This window comes from Archocentrus centrarchus, chromosome 4 (assembly GCF_007364275.1).
Source record: "Archocentrus centrarchus isolate MPI-CPG fArcCen1 chromosome 4, fArcCen1, whole genome shotgun sequence".
Taxonomy (NCBI): Eukaryota; Metazoa; Chordata; class Actinopteri; order Cichliformes; family Cichlidae; genus Archocentrus; species Archocentrus centrarchus.
In genome coordinates, this window is record NC_044349.1 from 16,839,189 (window position 1) to 16,856,101 (window position 16,913).

The 16,913-nt window shown below is 38.5% G+C and overlaps 1 protein-coding gene across 1 annotated transcript; it reads left to right on the forward strand.

Annotated features, from left to right (window-relative positions):
• The first annotated feature begins 1,495 nt into the window (after positions 1-1,495).
• On the forward strand, positions 1,496-14,059 carry nmur1a (neuromedin U receptor 1a). Its single transcript, XM_030727212.1, has 3 exons — positions 1,496-1,582; positions 7,651-8,595; positions 13,680-14,059. The coding sequence occupies exons 2-3, from the start codon at positions 7,677-7,679 to the stop codon at positions 14,057-14,059; spliced, it is 1,299 nt and encodes a 432-aa protein (XP_030583072.1). The 5' UTR covers positions 1,496-1,582; positions 7,651-7,676.
• Positions 14,060-16,913: the final 2,854 nt, after the last annotated feature.

A 16,913-nucleotide genomic window follows, 5' to 3' on the forward strand; every position in this document is an offset into this window, starting at 1 on the left:
GTGGGTCAAGGCTGGTGGGCAGTGAGGAGGTGATGAGCATCTTGATGAGTCTCTCACCACAGAGGTGAGTGCAATGGGCTACGAGCCATTCATATTATCTATCTCTTCAATTTGTCATCTATTTTTCTGTTGCAGCCACATCCAGAGAGGTTGGCTACAGTCCTGTGGACCTTAAACCTCTGAATAATATGTGCAACTATAGTCACAGGAACATCAAGTTACTTGGAGATGGTCTTATAGCCTTTACCTTTAACATGCTGGTCAATAATTGTCTTTCTCATCTCCTGAGACAGCTCTCTCTTTAGCTTTCTGTGATCCATACTCAGTGTGGTACACACCATGATGCAAACACCACAGTGGCTACTTTCCACCCTTTGAAAACACCTGTGATGCTAATTACAGGACAAACCTTAGTTTAACATGTCCCTATGGTCACTTTCAGTCTTTTCTAGTGGAATCCATCATTTCATTAGTTTGTTTCTTAAAAATAATTCTGTTGAACCATAATTCAAAAGCAATGTCTGATTTTCAAATTTCAAATTGTGGGGTCTTTGTTTCTTTAATGGAAGGATACCAACAATTTTGTCCATGTCTGAATGTTTGGCTTGCTGGAAGTGATACTAAGAAGTGTCAGAAGACAAATTTAAACAAATAGAAGATAAATTCGGTTAAAACAGTAAGATTTGGGCCTTTTTATGGGTGGAATTGCATATATATATATATATAGTAAAGGGGTTCCATGCTTCCATTGCTTTCAGCTGAGTAATAATCAATAAAATGGTGTGTGCAAAATTTAAGAGTAATAAAACCAAGGATTAGGAATACAGTACATTCAAAAAACATTCAGTGCAGAAAACCAGCACCTAGTTAAATTTTCAAGCACTGTGCAGCTTAGTAGCAGACAACCTGTAGAGTCACAAGATGAATGGCCTTAAAAAATGCTTCTACACACCACCTTTTAGTGATAAGATGTGTCCGCCAAGCTCCCTGCAGAGGAGCTAAAAAAAAAAAATTTCCGACTGACTGCAGCGCTGTAGGAGCCAATGCCTCTTCCTTCACAGACATGTAACCAAAACCATGCCCAACTCCTAACAAGGTTTAAAGAAAACTACCATCTACATGTGGTCCAAGGGAATTGTGTGTAAGTATATTTTACAGCCTACAGAAGCTGTAATGAAAGCTGAATTTCTGATTGATGTCTGAGTGTGAATTGAAGGGAGCACAGCTTGTATTACTACTTTAATATAATCATAGTCATTTTTAATAGCGTTTGCATTGGAAAGAACTATACATGCGGTTTTAAATGTCTGACTGTGTTTTGAACATTCATTTCTGGGAGTCTGATGTGCCGGAAGGATGACAGAAAAAAGGGAGCACACGTGTGTGTGCGTGTGTGTGCCTGTGTCTGTGTGTGTGTGTGTGTGTGTGCTGTATGTATGTGTGTAACTGCGAGTGAGGCTGGAGGAGAGAACGACAGACCAGGAGGAGAGTGGACTAAAAGAGCCGCACGTTGTTCAGACTCAAGACTCCAGTCTGGGTTTACGCAAAGGATTACCAACAACAATACCAACACACACTGGAGGTAAGAAAAATTATACTCGCTATAAAGCTTATATTCTGCCATCTGAAGCTAAATCAGTGTAATGTTCAGCCACTATCTGTTATAGGAATCCCTTCACTACTCAAGCTTTAAAAATCTTGGGTGTCATTATGTTGTCAACCAGATAATAAATCTACAATTCTTTGAAATTACCTGTAGTTTTTTTTTTTTTCAGTACCATAGTAACAGTATTTTAACAGTGTCACTTTTTAGGATTAGAGATGTCTCATTTGCAGACACAATTAAGTGCTGAAATTGAACGATGCAGTAATATGTATTCATACTACTGCATCGTTCAATTTCAGCACTTAATTGTGATGAAACTAAATATGTTTTTCTATCAGCGATAAATGCTTTTTGCATGAAAATGGCTGAAACTGAAGCTACAGTTTAAATCGAGTGTTGCTGTAGTCTTCATTTGTCTAGGTCCCTTTCTTTCAAATTGAGCTTGGTTGCAGGGGAAAGCATCACTGAATTAAAAGCACAAAAGGTTAGTTAAAAAAAAAAAATCAGCCTAACATTTGTTTTACAAGCGCTACATACAAGTGTTTTTATGAATACAAAATGATGTGGTTTTTTTTTTCCTGGTGCATCAGCAATAATTTAGTCCATCTTCACATACTGTAAATTAGATATGTGATGCTCAAACTCTTATAGGTTCTTTTTTGTGGCATTAACTCCATTAGAGACGAATAAGTTATTTGACTTGTTTAGAAAGAAAAACATGTGGAAAAGGGTCAAAATAGTGGTACAATAAATCATAAACATTGCAAGATTCTCGTGTGGAAAAGATAGAGAGAGACATGTTCTATGTGGATTAATATGTGTTATAAAAGAGATGGTTTAAAATGACTCATAGCTAGGGAATCCAAATTCAGCATTTAAGTTTTATTTTTTTATGCTTGTAAAAACACTCCAGTCCACCAAGAAATGACATTTTTGACTTTCGTAAGAGACGGTGTCATGATGACTTTGCTGAGGCAGAATGTTATTTTTGTCTGTTGACTTTTCTGAAGGCAGATGCTCGTGATTTGGACTCATGATTTTGATCATTTGTGACATCATGCTAGAAAAGTGATAAGTATAGTCTCTACTCTAGAGACAAAAACCATGACAACTGCAACTCTGACAACTTGCAGAGTGGCAAAAGCTTCTGGGTAACATATGGATTGTGGTGCTGTGTTAACAGTTGCAAACTAGATCATTGATTTCTTTGCTCACTGGCCTAGAAGAGTGAGCAATCAACATTCAAATATAGGGGATCTGTTTCCATTTGATACCAAAAAATATAATCCAATAACTTATCTCAGAGATTTCCATGGAAACACATCTTCTCTCAGGTGGAAATGAAAATTATCCAACTTTGTGAAAAAGTACAATTTCTAAATTTTTACTATTTCAAATTTGAATAATTAATTAAGTTTGATGCAATTCAGTTCGACTGAATACAGTTCAGGGCTGTATTTAATTGAACTGAATTGGATTAAATTTAATTAAACAGCTTAATTAATCTTTGTTAATCTTTGCTACAGCTTCCAGACAGGACAGGTTAAAAAAATAAAGTTCGGGGCAGTGTACACACAGGTGTTATGCCAGTCTTGTGGCACCAAAGTAAATAAATCTAATTGCAAGATTCATACATAACAATGTCAGGGAGGTTCACTTTTTCCAGCTTTTTCCAGGCAGACATTCACTCAAAGAGTCAGAAAGAAATGTCACTCCAAGGTCTTTCCTCTGTAGTCAAACCACAAACGTTTTCCCTTTTCATCCTTGTCTGTGCATTCTTGCATTTAGATCACAGTAAACTCAAATCACTGTACTCATATCCAGCATAGCTGGAGGGTAATAAAGGTAAACATATTTTTTTTTTTTCTCAAGTAGGAGGTAATTTTAAATGCAGCACTTCAAGGAGCTCAGCAAATAACATGGAACGCACACAAGATGCTTTCAGTATGCAGCTTGGCTGGGTAGATGGCAATATGTTAGCTGTATTTTCCATTTATAAAGAATATTATTAATATTAAAGTGTGACAACGTCAATCTCGAAGATGGAGAAAGACAGAAGAGAGGACAGGTTATTTTTATGGCTTTGGATCAATAAGATTTCATAAAATGGAAGAAATTTCATAAATATTGTAGAAAGAAGATTAAAGGAAGATTAAAGAAGATTAAGGGTCATCCAAGCTTTTATTTATTTTTTTTTTGTTAAAGCCATGCATGAAGTTAGACTCATTCAGCCCCCCTACTGATCATGAATTGGATGGATGGATGGATGGATGGATGGATGGACAGCACATCATACAAAAGTTAATTGTCAAAACAGTAATCCAACTAGTCTTCCAGATATATAACTTACAAAATTCTTAGGATAATATAATATGTCCATCTACATCAAAGCTATTCTCATACTGGATCCAAATTTATATGGATGCAAGATGGGTTTGTTATTGCTACACTGAGTTATTTCTTGGAGTAGAAGCAGAATCAATATATTCTGTCTCATTATATACCACAAGCTTCTCTCTGAGACTTCATTTTAAAAATGCAAATATAATAAAGTACTTTAGCATTTTTTTCCAACAAAGTAGAACTAACTCGGACATCAGGGACTAGAGTATGGAGATACTTCTGACACTAGAACTAATTTATGGCAGGGTAGTACACTCTGTTATCACGGGGGAATAGTTTGTTGTATACAATTCATTATAATGCACTGGGCGGGCACAATGGAGAAGTGTGCAGTAAACATGCCGTATCACTGACTGTTCTGAGCTTTTTTCTGTCCAGATGTCCCAAAAGGTTTCAGTCAACAAGTAAAAAAATGCAACCTGATGAAAAGCACAATACAGAAACTGTGCTGCAAGTATAGTGGTCTTCTGCATCACATATAACTGCTCTGAAAATCCTTGTAGTGTTTTCAAGTGTAATTCATATGAATCTGGGAAAGACAGCATTTACTTTCATTATTATTATCCACTTTTCACTTGGAAAATAGAAATATTACATTTTTTACCTCAATCTCAGACATTTAAATTCAGCTGCTGTGTCAAGTGCCTTAGCTACTATATCAGCTAGTATATAAGCAGAGTCTATATTGTGCAGACTATGAAAATATTCCATGTTTATGCACCAGAAAAAAAGGTATTTCACACGAGGAGCAACAAATACACCGGAAATTAAAGAGCAATTTTGGAAAAGTACTTTACACAGTACTCAGTCTAGACCCATTTTGAAGTCAATCTTTATTTTGATTTTGTCTGCAAAGTAGTTGTGTAAAGTCATGTTAGTGTATTTACTGTGTGTGTGTGTGTGTGTGTGTGTGTGTGTGTGTGTGTGTGTGTGTGTGTGTGTGGGTGTGTGTGTGTGTGTGTGTGTGTGTGTGTGTGTGTGTGTGTGTGTGTGTCAGAACCATATAAATACCTGTCAAAGTACTCATTTTAGCAGTTCCTGCTACACTGTGCATCTCAAGGTTGTAGTTTGACATAATCTCATACACAAACACACACTCACATACAGATGATGAAGTTTATTGATTTGCGCTCCCTGGAACAGCATGAAGAGAGCTTCACACTGATATATTGCTGGCAGTGAGAATGCAGAATTGGGCTTGCTTATTTCAGCAAGTTCCCTGAAAAAAAAATCTTTTAATAGCAGCATATGCTGCTGCAAAGCTACATGCATGGATTTAGTGACAAAGTGCAGTGTGTTTAAATGTAGCACAAGACACATTGCAAGCTTATTAAAAGAAAGATATTGTAACGTAAATAATGGCTGTGGCCTTTGAAATGTGTTGCTGGCAGGAAATTCAAAATTAGCATCTATTTTTAAATTCAATAAAATGTCTCAGTCTCAGCATTTGATATGTGCTGCAATTACGTACAGTACACTCAATGTTAAATGACTCCCCACTAACAAAAAAATAAATAAAATTTGTGTGATTCATCGTTTACCATTATATGGATATTCACAGGTGGAGTGCCCCACCTCTTGCACTAACGCTCCTCTTTTCCACCCACCTAAAATCAAAGAACAAATGTGATGAAAAAAAGAAAGAAAGAAAAATACCAGATCAGATATTTCTTTTATTGCAGTCTCCTTAGTGTAGGCTGTACTCCTGCAAGTGAAATAAATTCAGAGAAATGATAAAGAGACTAATTTTATCTTTTATATTTTCTGAATGTCAACAAATTCCATGAAAAGACACAAAGTAGCAATGAATTTATACAAGTGTTGCTAACTACAACCTGAATCCTTTGCCTGTTTGACTGTTTGCTAATAACTGAAGTGTTCAAACATTTTAGAGGCTGTTCCCAAAAATAGAATTATAAATCTGCAGCAAATTGGAAACATGTGCATTAGGGGTAACAGGTAAATGGTAACTGGTAAATGTACAAGTTTGTTCATCACATACTTTTTCATCTCTGCTGTTTTTTTTTTTGTTTTGGTTTTTTTTGGTCCTTCGCAGACAGGATGCTTAATGGAACATTATCAATGAACAGAGCTGCATACTGCTGCTGAAAATGGCACAAAGAGAGAAGAGTGGTTAGAGTAAGTCAAAACAAATAATGAATATAACAGGAACAAATTTCTGAAAGCCTCAAATCTGTTATTATATTGAAAAAAATGTGACCAAACACCAAAAATGCAGACTAGAAACAGTCTTTTCCTTGAAACTGCAGGTTTAGTGACTGTTTGTCCTCCTGTAAAGCTCCTCTCATAGAAGAATTGTGTTTGACTGTATTTTACAGAGCAGTGTCTGAGGTCAATAAAGCGATCTCTCTAATGAGGTTACCTTTCAAATTAGTTTCCAGAAAATTCTGCATATTTGTATACACTGAAGCACCAACATAAAGCTTTTAAAGATCTATATGTGCAGGAAACAGATGGCAATTTCAGCTTATTCAATCACTCAGTCTTCTGTTCACTGTCAGAAGTGAACACAAAACCCACTGAAACAACAGTAATGGCTGATCTAATTCAGATCTGAGGGAACTGGTGAGGAAAGATGGAGAAAGATGAATGTAAGATGAGGGGGAAAAAAACTCATTTTATGTTTATAGATGACGCATCCACATTTGCAGTCATCACCAATATTTTGATCTCTGTTAAATTGCAATCTATTTTAGATGTCATCACAAATTTGCTTAAATGACTAAGATTAATATTCCTGTCTTGCATAATAATTGGAGTGGTAGAAAAAATGAATATAGATACTTATTCAGTGAAAGGGAGGTACAGTAACATCAGTCAATGAGAAATGTCTCTTAATAGATGTCCTGTGTGTAGCTGGGCTCAACCACACCAGAAGAGAGAGAGAAATATACAAAAAAAGATTATAATAAACACTTTTAATAACTGATGTAACATAATGTGGGCTCATCAGAGTTTTTGAAGCTAATCAAGCCAAGGAATTACTTGCATAAAGTAATATGTAACTACTCAGTATATGTTTATTGTTTCTGTACAAACATTTGAGCAATGATTATTTGCTAGTTTTGTTAGTTCAATTATTTATATTTTGCTTGAAAAATAGCAAAATATAAGGAAATAGGTGCAGTGATTTATCAAAATGCATGCAAACATGCATAGAAATACAGACAATAAGGCAAAAACAGAGTTTGTACAATTCCAGTGATCTTGAAAGTCAGTATTTGATGTGGCCACCTTTATTCTTCCACACAGCCTGAACTCTCTTAAGCAGCTTTCTTGTCTTTTTTTTTAAGTAGTCTTCAGGAATCGTTTTCCGGTCTTCTTCAAAGCTCTTCTGTTGGCTGCCTTTTGTTTTGTTCTCTGTCAAAATGATCCCACACTGCTTCAGTAATGTTGAACTCTGGGCTCTGGGGAGGCCAGTCCATGACAGATGGTGTTCCACTGTGTGTTTTTCTATCCACGTATGCTTTTACTGCATTGGCAGTGTGTTTGGGATCACTGTCATGTTGAAAAATGAAGCTGTTGCCAGCTGTTAAACAGTTGTTACACACTATTCACAGTTTTGTGTATTTTAAGGTGTTTCCAACTGGCTAATAACTGTTTCCTCTGCTTTTTTCCAGATAGTGAGCCTGAATACTTCAGCAAGATGTCAGCTTTCAACTGCTCTTTTGATCTAATGACTGAAAATGGAGAGTGGCTTTGTCCTAAAGGAGAAGAGTGTACTAATATTACTCATGGCATGAATGGGAGCCATATTGATTATGATCATACATGTCTGACAGAGGAAGGGTACCTAGAAAAATATCTGGGTCCTCGTCGATCACCTCTGTTCCTCCCCATCTGCCTGATCTATCTTGTCATCTTCCTGGTGGGCGTTGTGGGGAATGTGCTGACTTGCACTGTCATTGCACGCAACAAAGTCATGTGGACTCCAACAAACTACTACTTGTTCAGCTTGGCAGTGTCAGACCTGTTAGTGCTACTGTTTGGCATGCCATTAGAGCTCTATGAGCTGTGGCAAAACTACCCCTTTCTCCTGGGAACAGGAGGCTGCTACTTTAAGACCTTCTTATTTGAGACTGTCTGCTTGGCATCCATCCTAAACGTGACGGCATTGAGCGTAGAGCGTTACATTGCTGTGGTCCACCCACTGCGCGCAAAGTACGTTGTGACACGTACTCACGCTAAGAGAGTCATTCTCACTGTGTGGGGTGTATCGGTGCTGTGTGCTGTGCCCAATACAAGTCTGCATGGGATTGTTTTTCTGCACAGTCGTTCCACCGGTACTGCTGGAACCACAAATGTGGAGATTGCTGACTCAGCCATGTGTATGTTGGTGAAACCACGCTGGATGTACAACCTGACCATCCAGGTGACCACCTTGCTATTTTTTATTCTGCCCATGCTCACAATCAGTGTTCTTTACATGCTCATTGGACTGCAACTGAAGCGTGAAAAGATACACCAAGAGCTGGAGGCAAAATCTGGTTTTGGACAAGACAGCTTTTGTAACATCCGCACACAGCAGCAGAAGGCACGTCGCCGGCAGGTCACTAAAATGTTGTGTAAGTATACTGATCAGCTAATGCTGTAACTTTTACCTTCTAGTTCACAGTTTTGTTATGTAAGAGTTGCAGACTTGACTGCTTTACAGGCCTGTAAGCAAACCTGGGATGAGCTACTTTACAGGGGATGGGGTGGGATGGGGTGGGGTAGGGTGGGGTGAGGTGAGGTGAGATTTATTTATTTGTCACGTGCACAGTTATACACAATACAGTGCACAATGAAATGCATTTTGTACCTGCAGCCAATAGTAAAATAGTAAAAATACATAAATAAAAATAAGTAATTCATGCATCACAGCATACAAGATAAAAAGATATAAATATATAAGGGGTAAAAATATTAAATTCTAGTCACTGATATTTACATGAGGGCATGTTATTGCAGCTTTGTCAATAAGTGCATGTTATAGTGCAAATCAAACATAACAGAATAGAATAATTTATATTGTGCATAACAGTCAAGTTTGGGGTTCAGAGTTGAACAGTGGATAAAAACTCTTCTTCAACCTTTCAGTCTTAGTCCTCAGGCAGCAGTAACTCCGGCCTGATGGGAGCAGGGAGAAGAGAGAGTGTCCGGGGTGGCTGGGCTGTTCTTAGACTATAACCTCCACTGCTTGGTGTAAATGTCCTGCAGATTGGAGATGGTGGTTCTGATGGTCCATTCGGCTGAAGAAACCACCCTTTTAAAGGCCATTAAGTCCTGTTTGGTGCAGTTTCCCATCCAGATGGTGATGCTCCCATGCAAGATGCTCTCAGTGTTGCAGGTGTAAAAGTTCCTGAGCACCTTGAGAGGAACCTTAAAGTCCCTCAGGAGGTAGGTCTACCTGGGTAGGTAGAGACGCTGTCTGGCCTTCTTCACAGTGGCATTAATGTGATGAGTCCAGGACAGGTCCTGTGAGATGGTCACTCCCAGGTATTTAAAAGTCTCCACTCTTTCCACCTCAGCACTGCTGATGAGAAGTGGATGGTAGTTCCTCTGCTGCTTCCTGCTGAAGTCCACAATCAGTTCGTTTGTTTTGCTGACATTTAGCAGAAGGTGGTTCTCCAAGCACGAGTCCTCCAGTTGGGGGACTTTGTTGGCTGTCTCATTGTTGTGGGAGATTAGTCCCACAACAGCAGTGTCATCAGCAAATTTTATGATGACACTGGACTCTGACATGGTCTTGCAGTCATGGGTGTACAGCAAGTACAGCAGGTGGCTGAGCACACAGTCCGGGGGGGATCTGGTGACGTGGCCCACTTGGATCACCTGTGTTCTGCTGGTCAGGAAGCTGTAGACTTACTTGCTGGTGTGATCCCATTCTCTTTTGCCATTTGTCATTATGGCTTTAAGTCTGTAGTCTGACATAAATCAATAAAATGAGTAAGACGAAGGAGAACAAGAAGAAAAGGTGAAATCAAGTGTGCGCGTAATATCAGATACATTATTTTTATCTATCATAAATGCAGCTCTAACAGAGTTTGTCAGTCTTTCATGTAAGCTTAACGGCATTGTGTGAACTTGTTCACCCACATGGCAATAAAACTTCATTCATTCATTCATTCATTCATTGCTCACATGTGCTTCTGCATCACTCGGGGGTGAAAGTGAAGTTAAATTGATTCAAATAATTTACTGACCACTATTTCAAAAACACCATTTGGCTGCATGACAGTGACACCTCTGCGGTTATCATCATTCTCATCTCAGGTCATATTTCTTCAGCATAGTGCAAAATACAGAAACAATCTTTGTGACTTTTAAAAGGTCAGAGTATTCCTGGAAGATTTTCATCAATATGCCTGAAAGGCAACGATCAAAGAGGCTCAGAAAAAGGTAGGCAGTTCATGTCTGACTGTCAAGAAAAGTCACTGGATGCTTTTGATGAAAGCACCAGAAACAGCTTCAGCTTTTAATAACCAGGAGGAACTTTGAGTCAGATTCTGTGAGAAAACTTGTTGAACTGCATAATTCTGAACAACAACGAGCTTCATGTTCTGTCAAGCAAACAATGTTCTGAATAGTTCAAGCCAAATACAACAAACTAGGTCTTTCAGTTTATTTATTAATTCATTTTTACTATTTTTTTTTCAATGTCAATCTTCTGTATCACATAAAATTAAGAACAGCTCATAACATGACATTCATGTAGTGCCACAATTGAATACCACACATCTAATATGTACAGTCAGATGAGCTTTGTCTCACAGTCAGCAGTGTACAGCACATGTGCATTTGTTCAGCTGAAATTCAAATTCAGGAAGGGTTCATGTCCATTCACTGTCTGTGCAAAAGGTGAGATCTACACACTGCGCAGCATAAGTCATCAATTGACCAAGAAAGCCTTGGAATGGACTGTTGTCCTGAACAAAGCAGCACTTAAAGAAATATTTTCAGTGAATTCACTTGAGGAGATGATATAAATGTTCTGTATAGTAAATATTAACACATAAACATTATTGACCAGCTGCAAGCTATGTTGACAGATCTGACTTTTTTTTTTTTTTTTTTTTTTTTACAAGGTTTTATTTTTTTTGTTTTAGAAAAATAACATACAACCAAACAAACAAGAGGGCTAGGGCAGGTACCAGGCGATCACATTATTCATCATATTTTACAGGCACATTACTATTCTATATATACACTAGGAACAGGTTACAAATCAACCAGAGGGGCAAAATACTCCCAATTCACACCAGTTAACTATTCCAAGCCTTTGCACGTGTAACAGTGCCATTTTTCCCAGAGTCTCTCTCCTTTCTCCCTTTGAAGACGTATTGAAAAAGTCAGCATCTCCATGTTATGAATCAGGTTTACAATATTCATGAAGAGGTTCAGGGTAGGAGGGCTTAGCTGGAGCCAACATTTAGTAATTGCCTTCTTGCTTGCAATCATAAATATCCTCAGCAAGTATATATCGCTTACACTAAGACCTTCAGGAGATTCTCCAAGGTACATAGTAGTAAAAGAAAAAGCTAAAGTTATACCCAGAGTTTCATAGATTACTTGCTTTATGGCGTTCCAGAACATCTTCAACTTCGGACAGGCCCAAAAGACATGAAAGCAGTCCGCACAGACCTCCCCACACTCCCTCCAGCACGCAGCTTGTGAGCCACCTATTCTTGATTTCTGTTTTGGTGTAATAAAAAATCTGATTAAATTCTTCCAGCAAAAATCACGCCATGTTAAAGAGTTTGTGGTGGATAGTGCATTCTTCCAGATTTGTCCCCAGACTTCCTGTAAAATTGTTATGTTTGCTTCTTTTTCCCACCGTTGCCTAATATAATCTGTTGAGTTCCTATTCATAGATGAGAAATTTCTGTAAAGTTTACCAATGATGCCTTTTGCACTCTTGGCAGCATATGCATCCATGAATAATTGTATTATTCCTGGATTTACAACCAAATCATGGGACTTGATTTCCCTCTCAAATAAACTCCGGATCTGTAAGTAGCGATAGAAGTCTTCTCTGCCCACTTCGTAAGTCCGGCACAGATCCTCAAAATTTAGTAGCTCCCCGTTTTCTATTATTTTACAGAATGAGGTGATTCCCTGTTTTACCCAAGTTCTAAACTTGTGATCTATCAATGCTGGAAGGAAGCAAGGGTGGTATGCAGGCCAACTTAACACCCTTATCTGCTTGCTGAGATGAAATTTTTTAACCACCTCTGCCCACTTTTTCAAGGAGGAACTTACACACAGATTTTGTAACTGATATACTTGGGGTAGCCTGTCCAAGCAGCCCAAAACAGACTGTATAGGGAAGTCCAGCAAGGAAAGCTCAATGTCCTTCCATTTTGCCTCATAGACTGGGTTACACCAGTACACTAGTGGTCTGAGTTGGGCAGACAAATAGTAATCCAAAAAGCAAGGGAGGGCCATCCCTCCCCTCTCCCCAGGCAGCTGCAGAGTTGAATATCTTACTCTTGGCCTTTTATTACTCCATATAAATCTTGAAAAATGCTTATCCCACTCCCTGAATTGTTTTGCCGGGACCTCTACCGGGAGTGCTGCAAACATATATAGCAGTCTTGGTAGAACATTTATCTTTATTGTTCGAATTCTGCTGCCGAGGTCGAGGGGAAGCAGGCTCCACCTATCCAGGTCCTCATATATTTTCTTATTTATCCATTTGTAATTAACATCGTATAATTGAGCGAGATTTTTTGTTAATAAAACACCCAAATACTCTATTTGTGGTTGGTGCCAATTGAATCGATAGCTAGCTGTTAATTGTTTTGAGGGGACAAAAGAAAATGTCATGACTTGAGTCTTTTGTATGTTGAGTCTATAACCGGAAAGTCTACCATAAGATTCCAGGATGTTCATAAGCAGTGGGATACCAGATTCAGGGTTTTTAATTGTCACCAAGACATCATCTGCGTAAAGACATATTTTGTTTTCCACAGCCCCTATTGTCACCCCCTCCAGCCCTGTCTCCTCTCTGATAGCCTGAGCCAATGGCTCAATAAAGAGGTTAAACAGTAGTGGGCTTAATGGACAGCCCTGCCTACATCCTCGTTGTAGTGCTATTCAATTTGAAAGGCTTCCATTAATTTTAATTCTTGCTGTTGGGGAAGAGTAAATCATTTTTATACATTGAACAAATCTCTCGCTTAACCCAAATCTCCTCATTACCTGAAACAGGAACTCCCATCCAACCGTATCATACGCCTTCTCGGCATCTAGGCTGGACAGATCTGACTTTTGAAAGGACTATCATTTTGTCTTAATTCTGTTTTTTGAAAACCAGGGAAAAGGGTTAAAGTGGGGGTTGCTTGCCTATAAGAAAAACAAACTAATCACTATGTTGTTGTTCTGTGTGGAGTTTGCATGTTCTCCTCGTGTCTGCGTGAGTTCTCTCCGGGTACAGTCCAAAGACATGCAGTTAAGACTGCAAATTAAAGATGAACACAGACACCTAAATTATGGCTCAAATATTCATATATTACATCACTGAGAATTTAATTAGGCATGAGAAAACATGCTGGAAACATTAATGTCATGTGTACTGTAACATATACTGGCAACACACACATAAACGGCTGTTAAGATTCTCTCCACATGTTCTCATTGTGTCATTTTCTCTCCTGCTGTTTTTCAGTTGTCTTGGTAGTTGTTTTTGGAATCTGCTGGGCCCCATTTCACACTGACCGGTTAATGTGGAGTTTCATCAGCGACTGGACTGACACCCACTTTGAAATCTTCCAGTATGTGCACATCACCTCCGGAGTGTTTTTCTACCTCAGCTCAGCAGTCAACCCAATCTTGTATAATCTCATGTCAACACGCTTTAGAGAAATGTTCAAGGAGGTCATGTGCCACCGGCCACATCCCATCACTCCGAGAAAACACTCACTCAGTGTCACCCGGGTGACGCTTCGCAGCACCCTGAGTGATGCGCCGCTCAGCAATGGAGCTGCTGCTGTTGAGGTAGAAGACGAGGAAGTGAGAATGAAATATGAAACCAATTTTTCTTCTTAAAAAAAAAAAACACTTTGTTATGTTATGTTATGGGGACACATGGTGTAAAGAGACACTAGCTTGTTCTGAGTCAGTGCATCCATCAGCTGTCATCAACATCCGCTCTGCACAGCTGCATCAGCAAAATATCTAAAATAGTCTTAAGTGGAAGAGTTGCAGAAAAAATGTGCACTCTTCTGCTGAAGCTGTCAGACTGCTGTCTGTTTGGAAACTTAACCCATAACTCAGCAAATTAAACTTGCTTTAAAGAGGGGAGGCTGATGTCAATCAAGATATGAAATATGTTTCATGAATGTACACTAGAATGTCAACTCGAGTTTCCTTAAGCATCATCCGCATATAAAGTGCTCAATATAAGTTGCTACCATACATTCCAGACTGTGGTTGCTTAGGAAATCAATGTATTTACTATCTATATCTACTATTAGATATCTGTATCTATTATTCTGCTCTGCCACTGGCAGTTTTTTTCGGTCGCTTGCCTCAAACTTGAGAAAAGTTTAACTCAGGACCTGCCCACTTCACATTGCCAGTGGTTATTTTGCCCATCATTGCTTGAAGTCCTTGAGTGTAATTATAATGGTTCCTGGTCACCATGTCACTTCTAGTTGTTTCCTGTGTGTTTTCTGTGTGTTTCCTGTGCCCCTTTAGAGCGAAGGACATCTGATGTGTAATATCAAAAGTATATTTAAATTAAAACATGCTTTTTAGTGATGCCATTCCTGCTTAAATGATGTACTGATAAGTTGACAACATGCATTCTCAACTTGCATTACAAGAGAGAAACATGGCACTCAACTAATCCTGAAATCTATGGCAGGATTCTTAACAGCAAAAATTTATCACATTTGATGGTGTCTTTGCAAGCAGTTGTTATTTCACAGTGGGATATGGAGGGCCTTCAAAATAACTGCCCAAATGTAGACATTACCAAGTGAACCGTTGAATGTGAAAGTCTGAAAGAAGCCATATTTCTTTGTAGAGTAGAATAAATGTGTTTTAAAAAGAAGTTTAGAAAATACCTTTTTGAATGTAAACTACTCATCACTCTTGATGTAAGAGGTAATCTACACTATATGTATATCTAATTACTGGTTCTTTCTATAATCACAAACTACTTTGATCAGCATACGTAAACTGTGTTCATGTACTGTTTATATTGTGTTTGTATGCTTTGTGTACTCTTTATAGTTTAAATCTAAGTGTTCTTTGCTTACTGTGGTCATACAAAGTCTCAAAAATGTAATGTAAACTTTAAATGGCACCTTTTGAGTGGATTTTTTTTTTTTATATTATGTTGAATAAAAAACATACTTTACACTGGTTGCAAACTGTAAAAAAACAACAACAAAAAAATACACATTTAAAATTATTTTTACCATGAGTCTAGCCTTTATTTACTTATTTATTTTTGTATCGTGAAGCAAATGTTACTTTCAAAAGTACCTTTGATATGGCAGTGATGGCAAAGCTTGACTCTTGACTATTGTAGCTTAACTTATCTAGCATGGGAGGCTAAAATAAACCTAATGTGTTCCCCTCTCATCAACCTGTTAAAACACACCTGCACACTTTTCTGTTTTTCTTGATATTACTTATGTGACCCCCAATGACAGCGAATAGGTGAGTGTTGATACGCTGCCACACTTCACGTCTCTGTCCTTGTTTCAGCCTCGCCACCCCTGAAACAAACAAACATAAAAACAAAATCATTTTCTCTTCCCTGCTCTGTAAAGTTTTATCTCCTCACTTCAACTTGCCTCATTTCCTGCAGTCGCCCGAGTGTAATAAAAAACAAGGAAAAGGAGAAACTAATTGTTGTGGTCAAGAAAATGATAGGATCCACAATCCTTACAGAGACAATGGCTAAAACAGCATTGCCCGGAGAGACATGTACTGACTGGAGACTTTTTCTTCAGGGGAGATATCACTAATGAAGAGGTGGAAGTTCATACATGTTTTTCAAGTCAGTGTGTGCTGGTACGTGCCACATGGCACTCTCAGTGAAATTAGTAGCTTAGTCAAGCATTTAACATTTTAATCCCCCCTAAAAAAAGCTGTTGTAAACACTTTGTGTCAGAAAAGCACACCACACAACAAAGCACCCAGAGGGCTACATTTCACATTTTTTTTTCAAATGTCTACATTAAAAGAAAAAGCTGCAGTCCAGATTTCAGCTTGTTAACATCACAGTTTGTCCACAGAGGACTCTTTTAGCAAGTGCTGCATCCTTCTGGGATGCTGAGTGTTTTGCTGGTTTGCAAAACACCACATGCGTAGCTGGCAGCAGTGTGGGGTTGCTTTGACATTTTGGCAGGCTTCGCTTTGGTTTTACTAGTTAAAGATGAGCCAGATTTTTAGAATGAAGACTTAACAAGTCCAGAGGTCAAAAGATCAGTAGTAGTGAGAAGTGGAGCCCATCCCAGCTCCCATAGGGCAAGAAGAAGGTACACCCTGGACAGGGCTAACACAGAGACACAGACAACCATTTGCACTCAAATTCACACCTTTGGGCAATTTAGAATCACCAATTAGCCTAACCCCACTAACTGCATGCTTTTGGACTGTACCCGGAGAGAACCCATGCAGACACAACGAGAACATGCAAACTCCACACAGAACAACAACATAGTGATTAGTTTGTTTTTCTTATAGGCAAGCAACCCCACTGCAAATTAGTTTTCAGGCTGCTGCAGCATAACAGGAAAAGTAATGAAAGTTAAAGAAATCAAAAGGCAGAACCAATGACAATAAACATGCTCGACACTTTTCATGACAACGCTGAAGCAGTGGGGACAAACAGCAGCAGGAAACAAATTTCACAGTCCACCTCCTAAAATTAAATCCTTCTGTT

Coding starts and splice junctions, on each gene's coding strand:
- nmur1a (XM_030727212.1), top strand. CDS start 7,677: ATGTCAGCTTTCAACTGCTCTTTTGATCTAATGACTGAAAATGGAGAG. Junction 8,596..13,679: donor GCAGGTCACTAAAATGTTGT/GTAAGTATACTG, acceptor GCTGTTTTTCAG/TTGTCTTGGTAGTTGTTTTT.